The sequence below is a fragment of the Lichenostomus cassidix genome, chromosome 1 (genome assembly GCF_008360975.1).
Source record: "Lichenostomus cassidix isolate B80296 chromosome 1, HeHo_3.0, whole genome shotgun sequence".
NCBI classification, from domain to species: Eukaryota; Metazoa; Chordata; class Aves; order Passeriformes; family Meliphagidae; genus Lichenostomus; species Lichenostomus cassidix.
This window is the reverse complement of record NC_139479.1, coordinates 64,333,467-64,358,529: the sequence shown is the minus strand read 5'-3', so window position 1 is coordinate 64,358,529 and position 25,063 is coordinate 64,333,467. Positions and strand designations below refer to the sequence as shown.

General features: G+C 38.8%; 1 protein-coding gene and 1 long non-coding RNA gene across 2 annotated transcripts in view; one reads left to right on the top strand and one right to left on the bottom strand.

Moving 5' to 3' along the window:
• LOC146444790 (uncharacterized) overlaps positions 1-12,857 on the bottom strand; it is an 86,587-nt gene extending 73,730 nt beyond the window's left edge. The window contains exon 1 of the long non-coding RNA XR_014852383.1: positions 12,771-12,857. This is a non-coding gene — a long non-coding RNA (uncharacterized LOC146444790). The remainder of the gene's footprint in view (positions 1-12,770) is intronic.
• Positions 12,858-12,925: 68 nt separating this feature from the next.
• Positions 12,926-21,217, top strand: UFM1 (ubiquitin fold modifier 1). Its single transcript, XM_085060995.1, has 6 exons — positions 12,926-13,046; positions 13,144-13,200; positions 13,908-13,965; positions 15,745-15,784; positions 16,181-16,213; positions 19,857-21,217. Coding segments are annotated over exons 1-6 (258 nt in total). The 5' UTR covers positions 12,926-13,044; the 3' UTR covers positions 19,925-21,217.
• Positions 21,218-25,063: the final 3,846 nt, after the last annotated feature.

The window sequence follows — 25,063 nt, the reverse complement described above, 5'->3', positions numbered from 1 at the left end:
TTTTTAGGGTGGTCTCCTATTGTATACCTTAAGCAAAGTGGTGATATGTTTTCAGTAGGTGGACTATAATGCCAGTGGACAATTTGCTGGACTGCTGCACTTAAACGATTGTGGTCAATGGCATGAAGTCCAGCTGATAGTGGTGTTCCTTGGGGATCACAACAACAAAGGATATTTTATTGAAAACCTGAACAAAGACACAGAAGGCACCACGAGGAAGCCTGTGGATAATCACAAAACCAGGGTGCTGGAGGGCAGGGCTGCTGTTCAGGGAGACAAGAGAACATGGAGTCTCTCTCCCTGTCAAGAGGCTGGAGGAATGGGCTGACTGGAAACTCAGAAAGTTCAACAAAGTCAAATGCAAATCATGTGTCTGGGATGGAATATCATCAGGTAACAAAACTGGTTGAGGAAGATCAGCTGTGCAGAAAAGTGAGTAATGAAGGTCAAGTGCATTATTGGGCCACATTACAAAGAGTGAGGTTAGCAGACTAAGGGAAGTGATTCTTCTGAACACAGCACCTGAGACTGCATCTGGAGTATTTTGTGCAGTTTTGGGATCCCTAACACAAGGAAGATTTTGATAAATTGGACAAGTCAACTTCAGGCACAAACCATACAAAGAAAGGTTGGGCAATGTGGGCTTATTCAGAAGTAGAGAAGAGTAAGAGAGTGGATTTGCTGCTGTCTTCAGCCAGCAAAATATTCTCAGAGTATTTTGTTCCACCAGATGTCACACAATTAAATGTTTAATCCACTTTTCTTCACATTGTTCCGGAGCATAAACACTAATACTGCTAATTCCTGCATCAGTGCAGGCCTGGTCTGGCTGGTTTGAAAGCAGTTTTGCAAAGTGACTCAGGGAGCTGGTGGGTAACCAGCTGACCGTGAGCCATCAATGTGCCCCGAGGCAAAGGAGACCAACTGCCTCCTGGGCTGCATTAAGCACATCACCAGCATGCCAAAAGAGGTTATCCTTTTACTGTGAGGGTAGTCAAACACTGGCACAGGTTGCCCAGACAGGCTTTGTACTCTTCATCCTCTGAGATATTCCAAACCCAACTGGAAAAGGACCTGGATAACCAGCTTTGATACTGCCTTGAGGAGGAGAGAGGTGATGTAGACCATGTCCAGAGGCACTTTACAGCCTCAAATACCCTGCAATTCTGAAAAGAATAATGTAAGTAACAGCATAAAAACCTTCAGCATGCCAGAAAATAGCAAGATTACCTCTTTCCTGTAGCGTTCATGTTCTGAAAACCACACAAGCAGCTTTAACAGAATAATTGACTCAAGAAGTCAATAGGGTTTCTTAGAAATTCTGCTTCCACCGTACCGATAAAGCCTTTGATAAAACATGCCTTCATGGGCTTTGAAACAGAGTTAATAAGAATCTCTTTGAAGTGAAAGAGACTAGTTTAGTCTGACAAAATATCAGTAGGAAGCAGGGCCATTTTACATGTGGTGCCAAGTCACTCAACAAACACAATCATTCTACTTCAGAAGACCATTAGTTTCTGCAATCATCGTCCTATCTAGGGAGTCAAAAGGAGTTTTACCTGGAACAAATATGTTCTACCTCATGCATTATTTTGGCATAGATTGTTCAAGAAAAAAAAGGCAAAACAGAGCAAATGCACTCTTACCTGATCTTGGAGTTTCTGGCTAATCTGAATCTGTAGAATAGACCACAGACTTTACCTACTACCTACAAACACTCCTCAAAAACCTAAATTTTCTCACATTCAAAATAAGGGACGTTCTCCTTTTCAAAATAAATACGTCTAATTAGAAGTCAAACTAAACTGAACTAAACTAAAATAAAAACTCCCCAAATCCCCTAAACCATCTAAATAATTTGATTTAAAATGACAAGTTGGAGGAACTTTTGAGTGGACAGCATTTCCTTGAACTAACAATACTTTTTCCTTTACAGAATTTTTCCAGAGTAATTTCATTGAAGGTGATCAGTTTATTTGTGATATAGGTAGGAAGAATGTGGATTAATAACTATGCTACAGATCTATTAGAAGCAGTAAGTCTAACAAACAAGTTTAAATTATTTCTGACAGTATTTGTCTTTACTTGTTAATATACTTATTAGGGTTTTGGAACCTACTAAATTTTGAATGCTCAGTTCTGTGAGAATATGATTCCTGCAACAACTTGTGTATTAAGACCAATTACTGTGTCATAATGAATGTCACATTACCACTTAGTTTCAGAACTTCCTGCCAAAACGTTTTATTGTGAATCATAAAAAAAACAAGGAAAATTGTTAATATGACACATTTTACATTTTATTATAGATGTTAATATGATACCCTTTGTTAAGTAGTGTATAGCTGTTCCATGTGATATTTTTTAATTTTTAAAATAGGTCTTCGGTGTTTGGAAATCTGCTGTTTTTACAGTAGGTATAATGTGATGTATTGCCGAGGAAAAACACTAATCCTTTTTATAAGCAACATTTACATTTGCTTTTCCATACAAGTGATTCATTTGGAATACATTGTCAGAATCTGCATCACTGATTACTCTTTATGGGAAAACCAGATCCAGGTGTTTATTACCCATATCAGACAGATTTTAATGTAACAGGTAATACTATGACTTTAAGGTTAGATAACAGTCTTGCAGCAGCCATCTCTTGGCTTAGATATTAAGGAAAAACAGATGGAAGGTGAAAAATGCTGAAGAACTGGTAATTTCTGCAATACAAACATGATTGAGTACAGGGAGTACAGCACGGGGAAGGCAGAGAGATAAGCGGAAAAATGTGCCTAGAGTGAAAATAAAGTATGGATCAGCAAGAAAAAAGCAGAAAACAAAGAGAAAATGCAAATAATGTTGGAATTATTGAGGATAAAAAATTAATTTGATATAGAAGAAGAATACAGACATGTTGGCAGAAGATTTTACCAGGCTACAATAAAAAACGTGTCCAAATGGAGACAGTTCAAATGTAATCAGTATGAAACTATGGGGAAAAAAAGTAAAATTTAGAGAATATTTTTCCTCCGCCATTTCAGTTTTGGGTAGATTTTGCAAGTTAACAATGTGTTTGATGTCATCTCATACTTGCTCATTTCATTTCCCCATTTTATGAAGTTTCAGTGACCTTACTACCAATCCTTGTGGTCTTACCATTTTAGTTCCACTCTTCTGAACAGCAGACAGGTGATACCCTCAAATTTTCTCCATTCTTTTCCAATCTAATTTGTATTTCATTCTTCTGCCATCACTCTCCTGTACAGCTCATTTGCTTTGAATTGGTGTATTGAACGAGAGGCACTGGGCACAAACTGAAACACAGGAGGTTCTCTCTGAACAGCTGGAAACACTTTTTCACTGTGAAGGTGACTGAGCACTGGCACAGGTTGTCCAGGGAGATGATGGAGTCTTCATCCTTGAAGACACTCAGAAGACAAGTACACATGGTCCTCCACTACCTGCTCTAGGTGGCTCCGCTAGAGCAGTGATTGGACCACATGACCTCCAGAGGCTCCTTCCCACCTCAATCATTCTGAGATTCTGTGATATCTTCTTTCCAATTAATTTATTCAATATTCCTTTTGCATTTCTTTTCCATTGAACTTCTTTTATTTTGTGCTATGCCATCATTTACTACTCTGTATACTACTCTGCCCTTCTAACAATCATAATCCTGATTTATCTTTAGGAGTGTTACCAAAGCAATTGCTGAAGGAAATAGGTGCAATGAAGCTTTCAGAAAAAGAGAATTATCTCCTAAAGTTAGAAATATAATAGCCCAAACTGACTATATGTGGTGGGACTACTGATCCCAGTACAAGCAAAACCTTCAGGATAGGGGGCAGGAAGGTTAAGACACCTAGGTGAAAATTTAAATAGTAATTAAAACACTGTTTTTTCTCTTTTCATAGGAGGCAAACTTAGAGAGCTTAATTCTGCAGATCAAAGATGCACTCTTCTGTGAAGGTATCATATCAGCCTCAACTGAAGTTGCCCCTGAAATGTGAAATGTGGTTATTCTTTTGCTATTGCATGAGAATGGTAACCATTACTGTATTTATCCACTGAAATCCTATTTGCACTATCTTCTTCTTCCAGATCTTAATGTGATTTTACTTTCATGTCAAGGACTGATTGTTAACTGGTATTTTGCTGAGCTTTTTTAAAGATTGATATAATCTTTCATGCTTTGTCTCCGCCCTTCTAATGAGAGAACCATACAAAATCAGTTGAATTCAACTGGGTACCTGAAGTTATAGTAAAGGAACAGGGGAACAGGGGCCGCATTAATGAAACTCCAGAACAACCTTGGGACATGAATGTGGTGTAGGATTCATGTCACCAAACCCTGTTGTTTGCACAAAGCAGATGTCAATGTGAGAGCTAGCCAGTCTAACCTCTCCCTGTTTTCAGTCTGGCAAAAAACTGGCACTTTGAGGAAATAGCTCATCTTTTCATATGTCTACTTCAAAATGATACGAATTGTGCACTAGAAGTACCTTCTTCTCACATTGAATATAAAGGGAATACAAGGGAAGTAGCTTCGGTATATATTTACAAAGTTGGCACCAAGATTTGGTCAGCTGAACTCTATAAATTCTGTAGTATTTCTGGATTTGCAGTTAAAATTTATTGTAGTCAGAATATTTAAAGGTCTTAATATACTTACATATTTTCCTAAGCCTTGCTAAATAGTAGCATTTAGGAGATGGCATAAAGATATTTTAACAAGATAATACGCTGCATAAAAAAACCCTGCAATAGAAAAAACAAAGTTACTGAAATGAATTATACATTGCTCAGAAACTCATCTGGCATAAGAAGTTGTGACTCTGGTCTTCATTTGCTTGTTAAGGGTCATTGTCTGTTCTCTGCATGTTTCTTGATTATTTCTAAACAGTGTTACGCTTCAAAGCTTAAAAATCCCTTATGCCAATGCAATTTTGCACTTACTAGAATTGATTGTGCTTTATGGGTAATGGTCCAGAAAAAAGAAGTTTCTTACCATGTCTAACACGAAAGCATCTGAAATGTTCAGACAAAATCTTGTAGCATTGTGCTACAGCAAGCACCACACAAGGGAGCATATTTGCCAGGTCAGAACATTCCAGCTAAACCTCCGATCAATTAAGAAGCCCACAGGAAGGCGACATGCAGAGAAATACTTGGCTTTGTACCCAAAGAAATTAGAATGCAAATCCTGATAAACAGAGCCACGATTTGAAGGCTGGTGTCCTGAATCACAGCAGGTTAGAAAGGCCTGTTCTAGACTAAGAAAATTAAAGGTCATGTTTATCTTTTTGCCAAAGAAAACCTTTAGCAATTTAAAAGTCCAGACTTTGCAAACACAGTGTAGGTTTTCACTTCTCTTTCATTTTCACAGAGATGCAGCTCCTTCTGTAAATCTCTCCTCTAATCCCTTCAAACATTAAACTAGTGATCTGTGTAACTTCAGCTGCATGACAGAGAAAACTGTCCTCTTGCAATAATACTTGCAGATTATATAAACTCTCTTCTGGGCTTGCCATCAAAGAGAACAAAATGGAGAGGAAATATACAAGAAGTATCTTCATAACAAATTACCGAATAAAGAAAACATATACAAGGTCACCTTGTTTAAAGAACTGTGAGGGATATCACAGTTGAAATCTTGTGCTAAGCCTCTTGGAATCACAACTTCCTGGATCTGAAATTAATTACTTCTTTAGTCTCCTTCTCTTCACCAGTCTTTACATTCAAAAAAGGAAACATAATTCGGCTTAGTTTCTTGCTTCACTTCAGCATGGATCTGTGTATTTTTTTTTAGTTAAATGTTAACTGTGAAGTCACTTCAATAACCTGATTTATTTAAAGTTTATTAAAAAAAAGCATTCCTCATTATAAAAATCTAACAGGCTAGGCACTTTATCAATAATTAAATTGCAGTAGGAGCTGAATCAGGACTCTTGCTGGTGTTTTTTTTTTATAATGGCTGCACATAAAGGATGAAATTTTGGTCTCTCATTGAATTTTTCACAACGCTAGTAACAATTTAAATCTGCATGTCAAGCCCAACCTGCTTAAGAAATGAAACAGCACAATAAGAAAACAAGCCCTGGTAGCATTGCAAAAGCACCTTGATTGGATTTGTATTTATTCTCTAATGGAAAAAAAAAAAGGAATACAACAATAAAAACAGTCTTAGCCTGAATTTATGCCTCAGTACACTCTTATGTTTCACTGCCAGAGTCTGCAATACATTTGTGTGCATTGTTCAATTTTCTGAATCATCTTGTAAATACGGTGATTTTATCTCCAGTAGCAAGCCAACATCCTGTAACACATAGTAGTAGTAAAACTAAATGACAGAACTGCACAGCCTGATGATGGACACAAGAACATCAACACACTGTTGATGCAGTTTACTGGAGAAGAGAATCTGCATAATTAGGTGAAATACATACTGGGCCATTTCAGAGCAGCATCACAGAATCAGATCACAGCTCAGATCACAGAATTTGCTGCTTGCAGCAGACAGGTAAAAAAGGTATGTGTAGTTTCTCAGACTGGCGACTAGCTGACAAAATAAAATCTCACAATTCTCCAAAGCACAGTTAGTAAAATATTCTATAAAGCCCGAAGACAACTGTGCTCATTGCATAACCAAGCAAAAAGAATTTTGATAAAGTTAATAGCAGCAAAAAGGTTAAATATTTAGATCTGGACATGCTTTCTTTATATCCATATCTTCCATGAAAATGTCTTTCTTTCCTCACCAGAATGAAGGGTGATCTCCCCCCAGATTTGAGTAACTACAGTTTTTTAAACACTCTCAAATGAAAAGATGGAATTTGATTCTCAGTGCCTAATTAGAATATGGATATGACTCCTATGGAAAACATTTTAAAAGCATTGCCTGTATATAAAACCAAAGTATCACAAAAGCATAGCCTTCACTAAAAAAAAAAAATCCCTAATTGTCATCATGACAAAAGAGATATATATCAAAATACTTTTAAGATGATTGGGATACCCTAAGAATTATTCATCTGGAAAATTATTCAGAACTAAAATGATTTCAAATAAATTCTAGATAATAGCACACAGTACACATGTGTAATGCTGTCATGCCCCTACCACATAAATCAAATTCCATGACAAAAAAAAAAGTCAGATAGGAGAAAGAGTACCTAATTGTGGTTCTTCCAGACACTTTTACCCTGATAAATGCTTAATATCATAGAATTATAGACTCATTTAGGTTGGAAAAGGCTTTTAAGATCAAGTCCAACCATTAACTTAACCCTGCCAAGTCCACCTCTTAACCATGTCCCTCAGTGCCACCTCTATCTTTCTTTTAAATACCCCAAGGACGGTGACTCAACCAATTCCCTGAGCAGCCTGTTCCAGTGTTTGACAACCCTTTTGGTGAAGCAGATTTTCCTAATGTCCAGTCTAAACCTTCCCTGGCACAACTTGGGGCTATTTCCCATTGTCCTACTTCTTGATTCTTGGATTATCGTTTTGATTTAAAGATTTCTTAATAATTACTTTTTCAAAGCAATCAAAAAAAAAACTCAGTGCTAGTACTTCAGAAGATTAATCCTTAGTTTGATATGTGGTTATCTGTACTACTTAACCACACACACATAAAATTAAATTTCTGGAGTCTAGAGACGTAGCATTATGATGTCTATATGACTAATATGACATTTGCATGTGATCATCTCATTTTGAATTATTTTAGTAAAATGTTTGTGACACAAGAGAACTGTAGTAGGTTTTAATTATTATTTTGTTAAAGGAAGATTATGAAGATGTGTCAAACTGTCTGATGATTAAATTTACATGGCATTTCTAAAGTGTTACAATCTTCCTCTATCTTTGGTTTAACACTTTTTGAAGTGTAGGTAAGCCTATATTGTACATATGTATGCCTATATTTTACAGAGAAACGCAGTGACACAACATGGAACAAAACTCATATGGGCTGTGTGCTCCTGAAGTTGAAACTCCCTTCTTAAAGGAGGTTAAAGTTTTCTCACTGGGGTGTAACAGGCTAGTTTAAACACGGTAAATTTATGTTGTATGTTACACCCCTAATTCTGTTAAAAAATATTAGAGAAAATATACAATCTGTGACCATTGGGGAGTAACCAATGGCAAGAAAAAATCCAACTTCGAGATCATGCAGTGCTATTGCTTCCTTTCTGGAGGGCTGAACCTCCTGCAGAAGGATTCTACTGGACTCTGCTTGAGAAAGACAGCTGACTCCTGCTGACATAGGAGGATTCTGCAGCCAAGCAGGTGCCTCTGTGCCCTGGGATGGGTCACAGTTACCGCTGAGGAGCTTGGGAAAATCAGGGGAGTGCCAAGAGACACCAACACATAGAGCCAAAGGAGAGTTCAGGGGATGTACCAGCCAAAGGAAGACTCGAGTATCCTGACTATAGGAAATGGTATCAAGAGGAAATCTTAACCCCAAGACCTTTAAGACCATTAAGTCCAAACATGTTTACGCTTGACTCAATGATCTTAAAGGTCTTTTACAACTTAAAGAACTTTATGATTCTGTGATTTCCTACTGACAAAACAGGAAGATCTCCTTGCCTCTTCCCCTGTGTCAGCTCAGACCTTTCCCCGAGCTGATTCAATGCTCTGAGCCAGCAGGGAAACATCCACATCTTCTGCTGACTTGGATTGACTCACTGCTGGGTCCCCAAAGCACAAAGACAAATCAAGTAGTCAGGAGGCCAGGAACAGATTGTGAGGCAAAAGTGGGGGTAAAAAACAGGACCTCTCCTTTTTCAAGGGAGTTAGCGAAATCACAGCCTCACTGAGAGCTGAAGTGATCAGACTGCTATCCATGTGCTTGGTATGGAAGTGGTTGGTTGGAAAAATGCTGTGTTTCTTCTGCCACTCCTGCCTGTAACACATTGCTTGGCAATGCTCATTGTTTAATTCACTGCAAGCAAAGAAGGAAAGTATGCTGGTGCCAAGACTTAATTTTCTGGGTACCTGCTAAAAGGCTTAATTCAGTGCTTTTTCACCAAAGATTCCTGACAGTCTAACATTCATTATTCAGACCAAAACTGACAAGCTAAGAGCACATTTTACAGGTGGAACACATTTAATTGGATTTCTTAAAATTTCAAATTTGATACTTCCATAGAGTTCTTAGCATAAATGCTTGTGTAATAAGCTCTTCCTCCGCATGACCACATCTTAAGTAGCACAAAAACTGGCATTCTTCAAATGGCACATGCAGTCATGAATGTAGAAATGCAACAAAGGTCAGAAAATTTAAGTTACACTGTGTACTTCAGAAGCAAAGGAGAAATCTTTCAAAAATAAAAACACTTAAGCTTAATTTTATGGCCAGACTCCAAACTGGTCATGTTGACTTGCTGTTGAATGAGCAGGAAATTGTGAGTCCCAGTTCTGTATCATGGGGCACCTTTAATTGAATTCAGCAATACATTGTAGCTAACAGAGACTACAGTAAGGGAGAATAGGAAACAAAGCAGGAAAAATAAAACTAGGCTAAATAACATTGCTTTAAACACAGCTCTCCAGCATTTTCTACTGTGTTGCAGTTATTGTTCTGTTTATTTTCCCTCTCAACTCAATTACACTAGGTCCAGGTGGAACATAGGCATGTGGGACGAATAGCTTCTATGTACTGTAGTTCTTTTCTCTCTTGCAATGCTATTAACTAGAAGGTCTTGCCCAAAGAATTGTCAGAGGTATTCCAGTTCATCTCAGTAACATCCACAGCATCCAAGGGGCTATATTGTTATTTTCTCATTTGTACTTTTTTTTTCCCCCATTTTTCTGACCTAAAAGCTTTCTGTTGAACAACTGCATTTACGTATTGCCAGAGATCCCAACTGTTTTAATTAATTGCTGAAATTGTCATTTTTTTGTCATTTACACAGCTAGAAAAGTCAAAGTTAAGTCTCATTGCTATCACACAACATATTTGAGTCTGGGTAATTAAGAGCTGTAGCAAAAACAAATTTTATAACAAATTTCATTTTTTTCTCTGCCTTCACTCACAGGGAAAGGAGGGCACTTTTTTTGGAAATGAACCAGTTTTTCTGGAGTTGAAGAGAATGTTGTATTTAAACCCATCAGTGAAATCCAGTCCTCTAAACAATCCCTGGCTTGTTTGCAGACAGAACAAGTCCCATTACCTCTCCCAAATAAAAGAGAAAAATCATGTACTTTCTCCTTCCCCTATTCATTGTAAATTCATTTAAAAAAAAACCAAAAAACAAGCCTGCCAGCTTTTTAAACAGGTTGAGACAGCATAGGAAAATTCTTAACTTGTAGAGCTGGAGAGATCTTACTTTTATGAAATCACTTGGATTCCTGAATCTACATCAGAAGATCCTGACTCTGTGGGTTGGGTTTGCATGGCAAGGCTTTGGTAGTGGCAGGGGACACAGGGGTGGCTTCAAGATGCTGCCAGAGGCTTCCCCATGTCCAACAAAGCCAACACCAGATGGCTCCAAGATGAACCCGCTGCTAGCAAAAACTGAACCCATCAGCAAAGGTGGTAGCATCTCTAGGAGAACAGACTTAAAAAGGAGAAAAAAAACCCCCAAAACCTACAGAACAACAGAGAGAGGACTGAGAATATGCGAAACAAACCGCTCTGCAAACACCAAGGTCAACAGAAGAGGAGGAGGAGGTGCTCCAAGTGCCAGAGCAGGTTTGCTGTCAGGACTTGTGATCCCCTGGGAGGGACCCACGCTGGAGAATTTTAAGACTGTAGTTTGTGGGAGCAACCTCACAGCAGGGAAGAGGTAGAGAACTCTGAAGTGAAGTTCAGTCCAGAGGGAAGGCAGGGGGCAGGGGGGTGTGTTTTTAAGATTTCATTTTATTTCTCATTACCCTTCTCTGGTTTGAAAAATAATTTCCCCAAGTCACGTATGTTTTGCCCCTGGCAGTAATTGGTGACTGAACTCTTCCTGCCCTTAACCAACAAGCCTTTCATTATGTTTTCACTCCCTTGCCCAGCTGAGCAGTTTCTCCGGGCACCTGGCATCCAGCCAGGGTCAGCCCACCACACCCTGACATTACCACGAAACTCTTGATGCCTGCTAAAATATAACTACACAGCACCTTAAGCGGACCTAAGGTGCAGTACAGTATCACTGCCAACTAGATGTGCTACCTCATGTCCTTCTTTGTTGGTGGTTTGTGAAGATAACCACATTAAACCATCTAAACGGAAAATGTTGGGGGTTTTGCCGAATCAGTTTTCTGAACAGATTCTGCACCTGGTAACAAGTGTTGGTTCCTTTGCTTGACAAAGGACAAGACCACATGGCCAGAACACAGGACTACCCAGGCCTGGATTTAGACTGTTCTCAACACTATAGCACTCACATGCTCAAACTGGATTTAACCAAGTAAATCTGGGCACTAAACACAGTCCAGCTCCAACAACATGAAGAGCTGGATCTGCTTATTTCCTCAGAGGGGAAGTACTTATAGTGAGAGGCCAGAAATGAAGTGCTGAAAGGATCAGTCTTTTCTTTCACATCTGCATTTATGACCTTGGAACAGGAGACAGCAATGCATTAATGAAAGCTGCAGATGACAGAGCTACATAAATCAGACATAACGTCATACACACACACAAAACCAACTGATTTGGAAAAGGGCAAGAATAAGTACAGCATGACATTTAGCTACACTAACTGCAAGGTTAAATATTAAGAGATGACTATTAATTAGCTCTAATTTCAAGTGTGATCTCTTAAAAGCAGGGGGATGAAAAAGCCATGAGATCACTAATGGATCACAAAATGTGCCTGCGCCAAAACTTCAGTACAGCTATGAAAAGAGTCACAATAATATAAATGCAGGAGATACTGGGAAGTATTAATGCCAATGGACAAGCTGATAGTGAACTTCTTGTTTAATTTTTTTTCAGTTTGGTCTATGTTCATTTAATAACAGCACAAGAGTGAAAAGCTGAATTTCATGCCTGGGCTGCAAGCTAGTCCTTACGAAAAATATTATTTACTCCAATATATCAACTGCCTTTTGCACAGCATCTCATCTATCTTAACCTTAATGAGACCCCAGCTAAGGAGAACACAACAAAGTGTGTAGCCATGACTAGTCTGGCAAGCAGTGTGTCACAACAAGCTGCAGTGAAAGTTGTCCTTCCTGCAGACAGCGGACTGGAGAAAATACGAGGGGAATTTGGCAAAATATCTTCTATAAGAGTAATACTGACACGTCAGAGATGGAATTTCTCGTGATTTAGTTTCTGACCACTGCTCCTCGCCCTGTCGCTGGGCACCACTGAAAAGTATGGCACCATCCTCTTGGCACCCGCCTTTGGGGTATTTAAATGTAATGCATATTCTCTCCCAGTGTTCTCCAGACTAACCAGGCCCAGCTCTCCCCTCTCCCTCGTAAGACAGCTGCTGCAGACCCCTCGTCATCTCTGTGCTCCTGCGCTGGACCCTCTCGGGGAGCTCCTCGCCTCTTGTACTGAGGAGCCCAGAACCGGACACAGCGCTCCAGATGAGGCCTCCGGTTACCCCACACAGATACACACACACACATAGAGCACACAGCACACACACACACACACATAGAGCACACAGCACACAATACACAGCACACACACACACATAGAGCACACAGCACACACACGCCCGGCGATCCCACGGTCCGGCTCGCCCCAGCCCCGCTCCCTCCCGCTCCCGCCCCCGCCCGCCCCTCTCTCAGCGCCTACGGAAGCGCCCGCTCCCGGTGCCCCGGGGTCCTACCTGAGCGGCGGAAGAGCCAGGGCCACTGCCTCACTAGAAATCCTCCCCATTGCTCCCCGCTGCGCCTCGCCCACCCCTCAGACTCTCCCTTCCCCGGCTGCAGTGAGGCGCAGAAGAAGAACACGGCGGTTCCCTGCCTCCTAGCAGGTCGATGGGGCATATTATCTTCCCTTTGTGATCAGGCGCGCCCCAGGACAGCTCGGGGCCGGCGAAGGCCCCATTGCGGCGGGCGGCGCTGACGTGTCGGTGGGAGCGGCGGCGGCCCGGCGGCAGCATGTGAGTGAGCGAGGGAGGGAGGGAGGGAGGGATGGAGCGGGGGTCCTGCAGCCCCCCTCGCCTCCTCGCCAGCCCTAACCCCCTGCTCTCTCCACAGGTCGAAGGTCACCTTTAAAGTGACGCTCACCTCGGACCCCCGGTTGCCTTACAAAGTGTGAGTGCCGGGCCGGCGCTGCGTGGGGCGGCGGGGCAGTGCAGACGGGGCGCATCGCCAATAGCTTCCAAAGGCCATCCCGGAGGGCTTCCCGCCACGGGAACGGCGTCTGTCTGCCTCCGTGTGCAGGGACAGGCCGTGGCGGTAGCTCGCCGTGCGCTCGGGGCTTTCCCGCTTTGCCCCACTGCCATGTGTGTATTCGGCAGAGTCATGGAGTCATTCAGGTTGGAAAAGACCTCTGAGAGCATTGAGTCCAACCTCTGGCCGCTCACCACCGTGTCAGCCAGACCATGGCACTGAGTGGCACGGCCAGGCCTTTCTTGAACACCCCCATGGACTGAGACTCCACCACCTTGCTGGGCAGCCCATCCCAATGCTTGACAGCCCTTCTGAGTGAAAAATTCCTGCTGATGTTTAACCTGGACCATCCCTGTCACAGCCTGAGGCCAAGCAGAGCTTAATCCCACACCTGAGATTTGCCGCATCTGCTGAAAATAAGAGGTGTTCCTTTTTTCTGCTAAAAATGCTTCTCTTGAAGCATCTCACACCCATCAGGGACCTATTCTCCCCTTGAACAGTGCTTGCACAGCTTTGGCAAAAGTACTGCCATTGGTAAAAGTGAAGTTTCAGTTAGTAGCTTAATAGGAGATAAAGTTGCTTTTTGGTTTGTTTTGACAGCCACGTATTTACTTGGGTTGTGATTTCAGGTTAAGTGTTCCTGAGAGCACACCTTTCACAGCTGTCCTCAAGTTTGCTGCAGAAGAAGTAAGTAGAGAGTGATAATGCTGATTTTAACGTTTTGAATGTTCTTGAAAGCAAAAGCCTATTTAATGGTAAAAATACAGTTGTTAATTGAGCACAAGGAACTGCTGTTGGTTATAGATGGACACAAGCTTTATTGGCCTAAGTGGGGGCCCAGCAGAACTTTCAGAATCCTAAACTTAGCAATCCTTGCACAGTTTATGCATCAGCAGCTGGCATTTAGGTACTTTTTGTTCTTTTTTGTAATTAAACTGTTGTATATCAGTGATGTAAAAATTTGTGATAGTGAAGAGACTCAAAAGATACTGCTTTTGGATATTTAATATTAAAACTGCTTACGTGGAATATCAAGAAAATTCTTAAGAGTTATTTAGGAAACTCTTAAAGTCTTCTCTCATTCAGTTCCAGTAACCTCTGACTTTAGAAGGCATATGGATTTTGATTGTGGAAGGTATTGAGATAAGCCATATGGGCTAGATTAAAAAAACTGACTTAAGGGAAGAAGATGTGGATAGTGCGTTCTTTGGTTTCTGGGTGTCAATCTTTCACATGGAATCCTATACCATTAGATGTCTAAATTGCCCTCATAATGTATTTGAACAGATGTATCATGTTGTTTCAGATTAAGCTTGCAAAGATAAAGAGACGTTCACTGGGTATGAACAGTAAAATCAAATGCTCAGAAGCGTGATAGCTCTCTTTTTCTAATTGGCAAAAAATTCAGCTGAGACTCTGTTTTTGCAATTCCTCTTCTGTCTTTTTCGGAAAATGTGGGGGTTTTGAAAATTTCTTTTGTTCGAGCATTATAATTGTAATAAAATAGTTAGGAAAGATAATGGACTTCATGTCTCGAGTCTCTTTATGTTATTACTGTTACACCACGATGTGACAGAAGTTCTTAGAGGAAGCACAGCTTGTGGGAGGAGGTTGTGGACTGTTTTTGTTGTAAATTTACTTGAAGAGAACATTATACAGAATATTACATGCTATTAAAGATATCTGATTGTTTAATTGGGGATTTTTTTACTATGTTTTATTTTACCCAGTTATTTTATTCTGAACAGATGATCACCAAACACATACATAGGGACCTAGACTGAAAAGTCTAATAAACAAGTATGAGGTACTAGAAACAATTGGAGTGGGACTGAGTCGTTGGAGATACTGAGAGGGAGGGGCCTCTTCTGGTTAGAGGGTTGCCATTGAACCTGTTAGCTCTACCTACTCCTGGAACCACAATGATAGTTACAGGGTCATCTGAGAAATGGATTTAGAGAATAATTGCTGACATAAATATTCACAGTTAGCTAACAATTATTTTAATTTATGTGAGTATTTTGAGTATCCATGGGAGTTCTGCTGTTTGACCTCAGACTGCTCTGGATCAGCACTGAAGCTTTTTGCATCTCTTTGAGACCAGGCAGAATGAAGTGCTTTGTAAACAAAGAGCAAAAAAAGGTTGTTAAACTTTTCCCCAGGAATGAAGCCCCTTTGTGAACTGGCATTGAAAAGAATGAGACAATTTTTGTCTTACATGATTTTTTTGTTCCTTGAACTGCATAGCTTAACATTAACTTATGCAGTTACTTATCCATTACATTTGTGGAATTACTACTAAAATAATCACCCATTTCCATGAAATAAAATTAGCTATATCTATAAATCTGTTTCTCTTTTTTTTTTGTACCTGAACAAGCTAAAATTATAATTTAATATTCCATATGTATTATCTGCTTTAACTATGTCTCTTATGCCATTTTGTCCTACTCTTATTTCCTTTAGTTCAAAGTTCCTGCAGCAACAAGTGCTATTATAACAAATGGTAAGAATATAGTTTATATATATTTTTAATAGTTTTTGTATTGAAGTTTCAGTGAAAGGTTATTGATAAGACCAATACTGTCTCATATTTCACAAACTCCACATCCTGCAAATTGAATTTAATAATATTGCAGCATTATTTAAATCTCTTGTGCATGGGGTGAAGGTATTAAACCACTAATCTTGTTTTGTCCATATATATAGCTTGGACTTTTCTGTACTGAAGGTTTCCTGTCAGTTCCCATGCTAAGACTTTTTGGCTATAGGAAATAGCTGCATGATGACCTGATGTAATAGTTGTATCTTGTTGGTATGTTTTTTGAGCTGCAAGTTTAATGTGGTAAATAGTAATATGTCTGTTTTGTCTTCTTTTTTCTCTTTTTTTTCTGCTTCCTAGATGGTATAGGAATAAACCCTGCACAGACAGCAGGTAAGTTACTGTATGTGAATCCCAGAATTTAAAACCTGTTGTTTCTCTTTCAGGCTAGTGTATAGCACTTGGGGTTGTATTACATTTTAACTTTTGACTTCGTAAACAGGAGGAGAATTACCCAGAAGTTGAAAACTATGGTCATTGTAGTGTGTAAAGGTGAAATCCAAAGAACAGTGTTTGGGGTTTTTGTTCAGTGTTTGTTTATTTAGTTCTGTGAAAAACTGAAGTGCTTCTGATCTTCAGAGCTTTGCTCTTTAATATACAGTTTAAAAGCAATGCTGTATTACATGCTACTGCAGTAATGAGTAACAGCTATTTTTCCCCCATGCTGTATCTAATTCAGTAGTATTTGCTGTTTTAGCAGCACTTTTAATGAGATGTGTTAAAAAACATACTCAGTTTTGGAGCAGGAACTCCAGGTGCTTTGGAAAGCATGTGTTGGGCTGGAACTAGGTGATCATAAAGGCCTTTCCCAAATCAAGCCATTGTTTGATTGTTTCTGGTAGCTCTCTTGTTCTCACCAAGGGATTCCATGTCAGAAATCCCTGATTTCAAATGTGGAGGCTGGCTATGAGAGGAGCGGTTATCTCTGTCACAGAAAGTGTGAAGCTCTTCCCATCACCTCCTGAATTACATGGAAACATAGTACAGAGTTTGAATTGTACCAGTAATGGTCTGCTGTCTGGAAGCAGATTCTGTGGACTTGAAAAGCTATACTTTTAAACTAATTGGGAAATAATTATAGTAGTCTAATCGTAAACCATTTGAGAAGAGAGTGGAACAGAGCATTTTGATAGAAAGTTACAAACATTTCTTAACCTACTAAGTACTAATAAAAATGGCTTTGGTGCTTATGGAATCCAGTCATCCAGTGAAGACTGAATAATTTAACTCCTGCTTGCAAACACGATGAATGGAGACCTACTGCTGAGCTGGTTTTTGCATGAAATCCATGCATCCATCTGTCTCAATTATGCTCTCTGACTGCCAGTCATTATTGAAGGTACCACAGGAAAAAAAAAACAAAAACAAAAAACAAGGTATTATCAGCAGACTTAGATGCGTAAACGGTATAGTATAAAGTAAATGCTTGCAGAGCACAGAACAGTATCTGATGGATAGAAGAGCAGTTGCTTGACATTAATTTGGGGAATTTCTTGAGTTGTAAATGAAACAATTTAGTTGTAGAGACCCATTTCTGAGGTCTGTGATTGCATCAACAACATTTGAAAATGAAGATCAAACAGACATTTGGCTTTCTGCTCCACTGGAGACTTCTGTCTTAGGACACCTGGATTATGATTTCACAGGTGTACTGCCTCAAGCAGACTCCTCAGCTGATATTGTCCTCATCATGATCTCATGACCAAGTGTATTAAAAACATAATAAATCTAATAATTTAGTTTAGTTACTAGGTCATCACCCACACGTAAAGCCACATGACCACTGAAGACTACTTGGGCAAAATGGGTAAAGTTGCTTAAGGTATACTTAGGCTGTTTCTCTTCCTCAGAAGTATGCTTTCATTTTGTATGATGTAGCTCAAATTAGTTGTAGCTTAATCCTGCCAAGTAAATGTATTTAGAAGTACTTGACTGCTGAGTGAAAACATCCATTCAGTGGTTCATGATATTTGCAGCTGTGCATATTGAATTCACATCTCCAGTTGATTTTCTTTACCTCTCCTAAGCTCATATAAATTATGAGGAATTATTCAGTAGTGTAAGACAGCATCTCATAATCGAGGAACAGGTAAATCAAAAACCTCTAGATGCAAAATATTGTCATTGCTGTCTTAATCTGCAGATGTAAAATTAGGCACATGGATTATGTTTTCTTTAATGTAGATGTTCTGACAATGCTGTGTGATGTTGCCCTTAACTGGGAAAAAGACAAAAAAAAACAGTCCACAACGAAACAAACCTCCTAAATAAATGCAGACAGAACAACCTAAATACAACCTACACCAAACTCAGGGCTCAGACCAAAATCCCTCCTCAGTGTAGAAGTAAACATATATAATTTAGGTTTAGTCTTATGTTCAGCCTCATTAATTGGTATCTCAAAATAAAATTTACTTTTTTCCCCATTTTTTTTTCCTATATCAGAGTTCCTAGGGATTGAATAGTTACTTTAGTCTTCAAAAACTTCCAAAATAAATTACATGGGAATAAAATTTTATTAATCCTTGGGGATTTCAGAGGTTTTGTATTGTTCCACGATTTCCCTTATTCTCTGAATAAAAGTGCTCAAGTATGACTTTCATTTTCCTTACATGATTTCATGGAGCAGGGGAAATGAAAGCTGGAAGAGTTAGGCTTAGCACTTAATTCCTGTATTGATTTCAATTTTAAATCCTTGATAGTTCAGGGAATAGTATGCCATAACTTTAATAAAATCAGTGTGATGTTAAGGATGGAAACAGACTGAAGTGAGGTGAACTACTGTCTCCATGAGATGCAGCTGTGGCTGTTTTAAAACATTCAGACTTTATGAAGGCCATACAATAGGGTATTTCCATCTAGAATAGTGAGGTTAGTAAGCAGTTTTCTGGTTTGCTAGTGAGACAGGCTTGCATTCAGTGGGTTTTGTAGATCTCTTCAGTACATGGTCTTGGCAGATCTCTAAGGTCAGAATTTCTTCTGATAACGCATTTTTTTAAATTGATTTTCTAATGGTCATTATGTTAACTGTGTACAATGGTTTTGATCCTGATCCACATGCTGGAGAAGTGGAGTTCCAAAAACCATAGCTTTGTTCTAATGTGCAAACAACTTAAACAGATGTCAGGTATCTTAATCTTATTTGTGAGAGCACTCTACATCCCTGGAATGGGATGCTTGGGAGAGAAATACAATTACCTCTGTTTTAGAAGTTAATGCAAGTTTGAAAAGGAATCACATGTAGTCCATTTTGTGCAGTAGCAGTATGAAGTAAAATAAATGTTCCAAATATTGATTAAATAATGCATCACTTAGTGATGTGGTTTCCCTTTCAAATGTTACATTTAATAGAAGAAAATAGCAACCTAAATGACAGTGCTGAATACATGAAAAAAATATTCAAGGCATCTAAGTATTAGAAACTTTTTTTTCTATTATGCCTTCTTGAAAAGACAGAGGATTAAGACAATACAGTAGTAAATAAGAAGCTGAAGGGAATTTTTGCACCAAAATGGGACTAACTTATGCTTGGATATTTGGAGAACCTTTGTAAAAGAAAAGTACAATTGAGGTTCTGAAATTAGAAGCTGATAAGCTATGCACAAAGGAGAGAACTAAAAATGAATGACCTCAAGATAACAAAATAAGTATGGAAAACTAAAACTTTGTTTTCTGTTCTTGAAATTATAATGGCTTATAAGTGAAATCAGGTATTCAAGTGTGGAACTGCTAAGTTTGAAATGTGACACTTCGCAAGGTCTAGCATTTTTGTTTAAAATAAAGAGTTCTTTAGAGAAAGAGAGACAAGATAAAATTCTGTAGAAACATGAAAAACTTATTTCTGGTGTGTCAGAGGGATTGCTATGAAGATGTTAAACACTGACCTAATACTGTTATCCTTAAAAAGCATGTGTTTATTTAGGTAACATTGTATTTTCTTGGTTAGTAACACATCCTGTTTTCTTGCTTTGTTTAGGAAATGTATTTCTAAAGCATGGTTCAGATCTACGGCTCATTCCCAGAGATCGAGTTGGGAGCTCATAACATCTCCTGCAAGCTGGGGAATAAGTGACATTGCTGTGCAGCAGAGGCCTATTTATTTTGGAACTCCAAAATGCAACTGATGAATTGGACTTTTTTAAAGCAAGCAAAAATGACTTTCAAAGGATTTAATTTTATTTTTTTTTTTTGAAACAGAGATAAGGTTTCATTTTCCTGTTAAAATACATTAACTCATGCACTGATTCTTCCCTGACTAGTAGAAGAATGGGCTGGTTGAATGTTATGTTGCTGTAAGAAAGACAGGCTTCTCCATAGGTGTTACTGACACCACAAGGGTAAACATATAGCCACCATCAATAGATATTCAAAATACTGGATATCTTTGTGAAAGGGAAAATTGTGTTATGATTTTGCTACAAAGAAATTATTCCTACTGTGTGCTAAAAGTTGGTTTTTCCTGGTTTGGTTTGGGTTTTTTTTCTGAGTTTATTTCCATGTTTAGGGGAACAGCTTTTACCTGTCTCAAGTATTAAGCACAAGTAGAATGGAAATTTCAGGAGTTTATTACTCAAATCAGTAAACAGCTGCCAAATGTTTCAAAGTAATTCTAAGATTTAATTGATGCGAGTATTTGAAATAAAGGAGAAAACAGAGGTTTCTGTCTTTTAAAACTTCATTTAGGCATACTGTGAAGTTAAATTAAACTCCATTTCAGAGAAATTATGAGACCTAATCTCCTCACATGAAGTGCCATCAGCTCGGAAGGATTGCAATGTAATTTGGGAATGTGTAGGTACTGGTCAAATATGTCATTCCTCTTCTAGTAAACTAATACTGATTCTTTCCAGAAATCTTTGTTTTGTTACTGCCTGTTACATAGAAAACAGCATAGAGTTCACTGAAATATTTGTGTTCCAATTATAAATTGCCACATGTGCACCGTCAGTTGTGTCTTTTAAGTAGAAAAATTGCTGCTTTTCTTAAACTGGTTATCTATGCTGTGATTTAATGTATTTGGCAAAATCTTACCATATTGCATTTTTTTCTGTTCTGCTGAGTTGAACAGAAAGAACGATGGGTATTGCAATGCTTGGTTAAATGAATATTGTCACTAATATAACTGTCCTGTGCAATCATCATGCTTTAGAAATATGTTCAGATAATGTGTCAGATAATGCAGAAGTACAAAATGCCCTTCTGAGTGGGTGTAAGCTGAGAAAATAGAGCAAAACTCCTCAGAAATCAATATTTGCCTATAAACATCATCCAAATTTATGATAAATTGTAAAATTCTGTATTTTTCCATAATAAACAACTGTATGAAAAAAGTGCAAACAGTGTTCCTCTCACATTCTTAGACTTTGATGATAATTAAAAACTCTTGCCATTCAACTTCTATTCAACATGCTTTGAGATTCATTTTAAACCAAAAGGTTATTATGCAGAATTCTACAGAACACTGCCCCTGAAGGGCTAAGTGCATAGTTTTTGTTAATCTAATGCCACAATATAATTACAATGAGCGAAATTAATTGCATGTAAATTTTAGCTGCAAATCTCTTGACTTAATGCTTGAAAAAGCACCTGATACTGGAATATAAAAAACCAGGAATTTTTTCTTTCCTTTCTAAAGGTGCAGTGTTTTTGAAAGGCCATCATGGTTAAATGCATTTTGGAACTAGGATGCTCTGATGTTTAAATAATTGAGGGTTATGTAAAAATGATTTCATGCGGTGGCTAACATTTCTCACACTGTTACTTAGGTTATAACACAGTGTACAGTATTTGTTTGACATACTGCATTGCAGGTAGTTTATGTAACGTTAAGAATTTGTTCATTTGGAAAAATAACTGGTATTTTTAGTGCTCTGTTCATTACACCTTTGTCTCAATATGGTCTCTAAAATCTGAACGTGGCTTTTCTGTTTGGTAAAGACACGATTTCTGTGCTGAAACGAATTTAGCAGACTTTGCAAGTTGACTTAACCTTTGCAAGTTCATTTTGTTAAGTCATGTTTGACATGGTTGTATAGGAAGCTCTAAGTTTAGAACCAGGCTTTCTAGGGCTTAGGAATTGTTAGAAGAGTGTGGAAATGCTGTGCTGTTAAATTTGTACTAATTTGTCTATCCATACTTTATGGTGTACTTTAGAAATCAACTCTACCTGACATTTGTGTTGTCTTCGCATCTGGCTATAACCTGACTGGTGTTAAACAAAAGATTTGTTTGTGATTCACTTTGTTACGCCTTTGCTGAAGTCAATTTGAAGGGTCTTTTTTTCTGTATTCTACATTTATAAAAGGATGGCTGATCTGTGTAACAAATCAGATGTGAAATGTGTAACAGAATTTTCATTCTGTGGAAAAAAAAAAAAATTGGCAGAAGCGTAAATGTGAAAAGTCCCACCGAAACTTTCAAATATCTGTATTTGTTCTTTTGATTTATGCAAGATCATAGATGTTTTATTTTGATAGAATTTGAAGATATCATGGACATTTTTCAAGGGGGGAAGCACAACGGTCTGATGAATTATAGTAGAACAGGAGAAGTTAGAAAACGACCCTAATAATAAATTCTGTCAGCAGTGTGGATTTCTTCCTGTGTTGTCACAAAACCTAACTTTCTTCTGTGTTTCAGATGAAAAGGCCCTTTTCTTTTCTTGTTCCTAAGTCATAATCATAAAAATTATAGGCAGCAGGTCTCAAAAGTTGAGAATTTTTATTGTGTTTAGCTTGATGGTAAAAGCCCAGTTCCCCCTGCTGCTCCAGTGATACAAGGAGCAGTCGGAGTGAGAGAAGGAGCTGTGCCGGCATGGCTGCACGAGTGGATTCTGAAGGTGCTGGGGCACAGCAGTCCTTTGTATGGCAGCATACAGGTGGCCTTCAAACAGAGCACTTTAATGGGGCACTGGGAAAAGCTCAATCCTGCAGTCATCCTAGCAGTGCTGCGGATGCTGTTCTAGTGATTCTAGCAGGAGTGCTAAGCTCCAGCTGGGTGAAATTCAGTCCATGTGCAATGCCCAATGCTTAGAGTTAAATAGAATATACCCAACAGTAAGTCTCAGTAGTGAATTTCAGACACTGATAGACAGTAAATACTGGGGAGTGTTCACAAAAGCAATCTGTGATCTTTTCAAGGCTCATCTCTGCAGGCTGCTTCTGAAGTTAAAAAGTTAAAGTCCTTCAGAGAGATTTGAGAGTAGCTAAACGAATCTTCAGCTCTGAATGGCTCTCCGAGAAGCCTTTATCTCTTTACTGGCTAGAGAAAGCAATTGAGGCATTAACCTGCAGGGGCTAATGTTAACCCTTATGAATGCCTTCCCCGACTGGTACTTCCCCCTCCCTTCAATATTATATGCTGTATACCTGTCCACTCAGTCTGGCTTGATCTTGATTAACACGATACAAAATTCCCAGGGACTTGTTCAGAATTACAATAAGCATTTTGCATGAAATCAAATCTGCTTTTCGATGTAATATAATTAGTTTAATGCCATCTTTTTTCTTTTTGCAGCAGGTTCAGGACCCTTGGTGGTAGTGTGAGGCAGGTTTGTATTTACAGAAAGCTTTGCCAAGTTACAATTAGTTCTGTTTACAAACAAAAAAGGAAATGTATATACTGAAGAAGAAAACAAAAGATTCTACTACTGCATCTTTTCAGAGTATGGATTTGGTCTCCTTTATCTCTCTGAAGCAGTTAAATGTTCCTGGCAAGCAGATTTTGAAGGGTTTTGAATGCATACAAATAGCCACTAGTAAAAGGACCAGGTGCAGGTGCTCCTGTTTGCTACTCTGAAGAAAATCCTGAGGCTATGAATGGGAACTGTCTGTCTCTCTCTGCTGAGAAATACCAGATGTGGTGTGTGAGAGCTATACCAACCCTAGAGGCTTTTAATAATTTTAATGGAGAGAATTGCTCTTTGATTTTGAACAATAGAAAAATTGGTTTACAGACCTTGAAAGTAGTCTTCATGTGGTGGGAATGAGGTCACTGTCCACAATCCCTTTCACTGCTCATGATATTTGACAAGAAGAAAGTCTGGAGCAATCTGGCCCTTTAATAACTGGACTTGTCCCTGTGGAATTAAGTCTCAAAGGTGAAGTGTGAACTGAGAAGTGCAGCCTGTTTATTTTCAGAAGACTTGGCTGTGATTAATAATCCATTGCTGTCTGATACAAAGTTTAAAATGAGAAGGGGATGAGGAATATTCTTTGTCTTATTCTTTGACCTTACTGAGTCATAAGGTCATTCTGCAATTCCAGGGTCACACTGTATGTCTTCTTGTAGGAAAAGCCATAAGATTTTAATAAATAAATGTTTGCTATCAAACATCTTGGAAGTTCAACTAAAGAGCTGTGGACTATTTGTAGGACAGTAAATGTGAAACAAGTAGACATATGAAGCATATCCACATCTAGGGAACACTATGGAATGCTAGGGATGATCATAAATAGCTTGGTATTAATACTGATGTGTGCTTCTAATGCTTTAAAAGCATCAGGCCTTACTTTGAACTGCTTTTCATGTCTGCTTTTTGGAAAGTAATTTGTAATACTTTTGATTGCATGCTAGCTTTGCCAAAGTGCTGTTAATTTTTACTATGGGCCAAACTTAGTGCTTTGATTTTTCTAGGGTTTAGAAATAGAACTTCTTCTACCCCAAGCTGGGTTTGTGCAGACCTTGAATAAATATCCATGTGTGAGTGACTGACCTAAGCAGCGCTCGTAACTCCTCCCCTGAGGAAGGGACCTTAAAGATCATCTAGTTTCAGCCCCCCACCCCGCCATGGGCAGAGATACTTTCCATTACAGGCTGCTCTCAGCCATTTTGTAAATTAATTTTTTTATATTTAAATTGGAAAAAAAATGGCAGTGCTGGATGTAGCTAATCGGCTGATGTTTATTGCAGTAGCGTTTTAAACCGTGGGCAGGGGAGGGAGTAAATAATGTTGCTGTAATAAAGTGCTGTCAGGCAATGCATGTTGCTTGAAAAATTAACATCTTTAAATTCATTTTTGCATTGACATTTCCAGTTAGTAGAGACCCATTAATTTGTGTCAGCGTTCTGTTCTATTGCTGTGGGCTCTTGAATAGTATACAAATAACACTGGCTAAGAGTGAGAGCAGCCAGGCATCCTTACCAGCAGCACGAGCAGTGAAGGTTTGTACAAAGCACTCAACA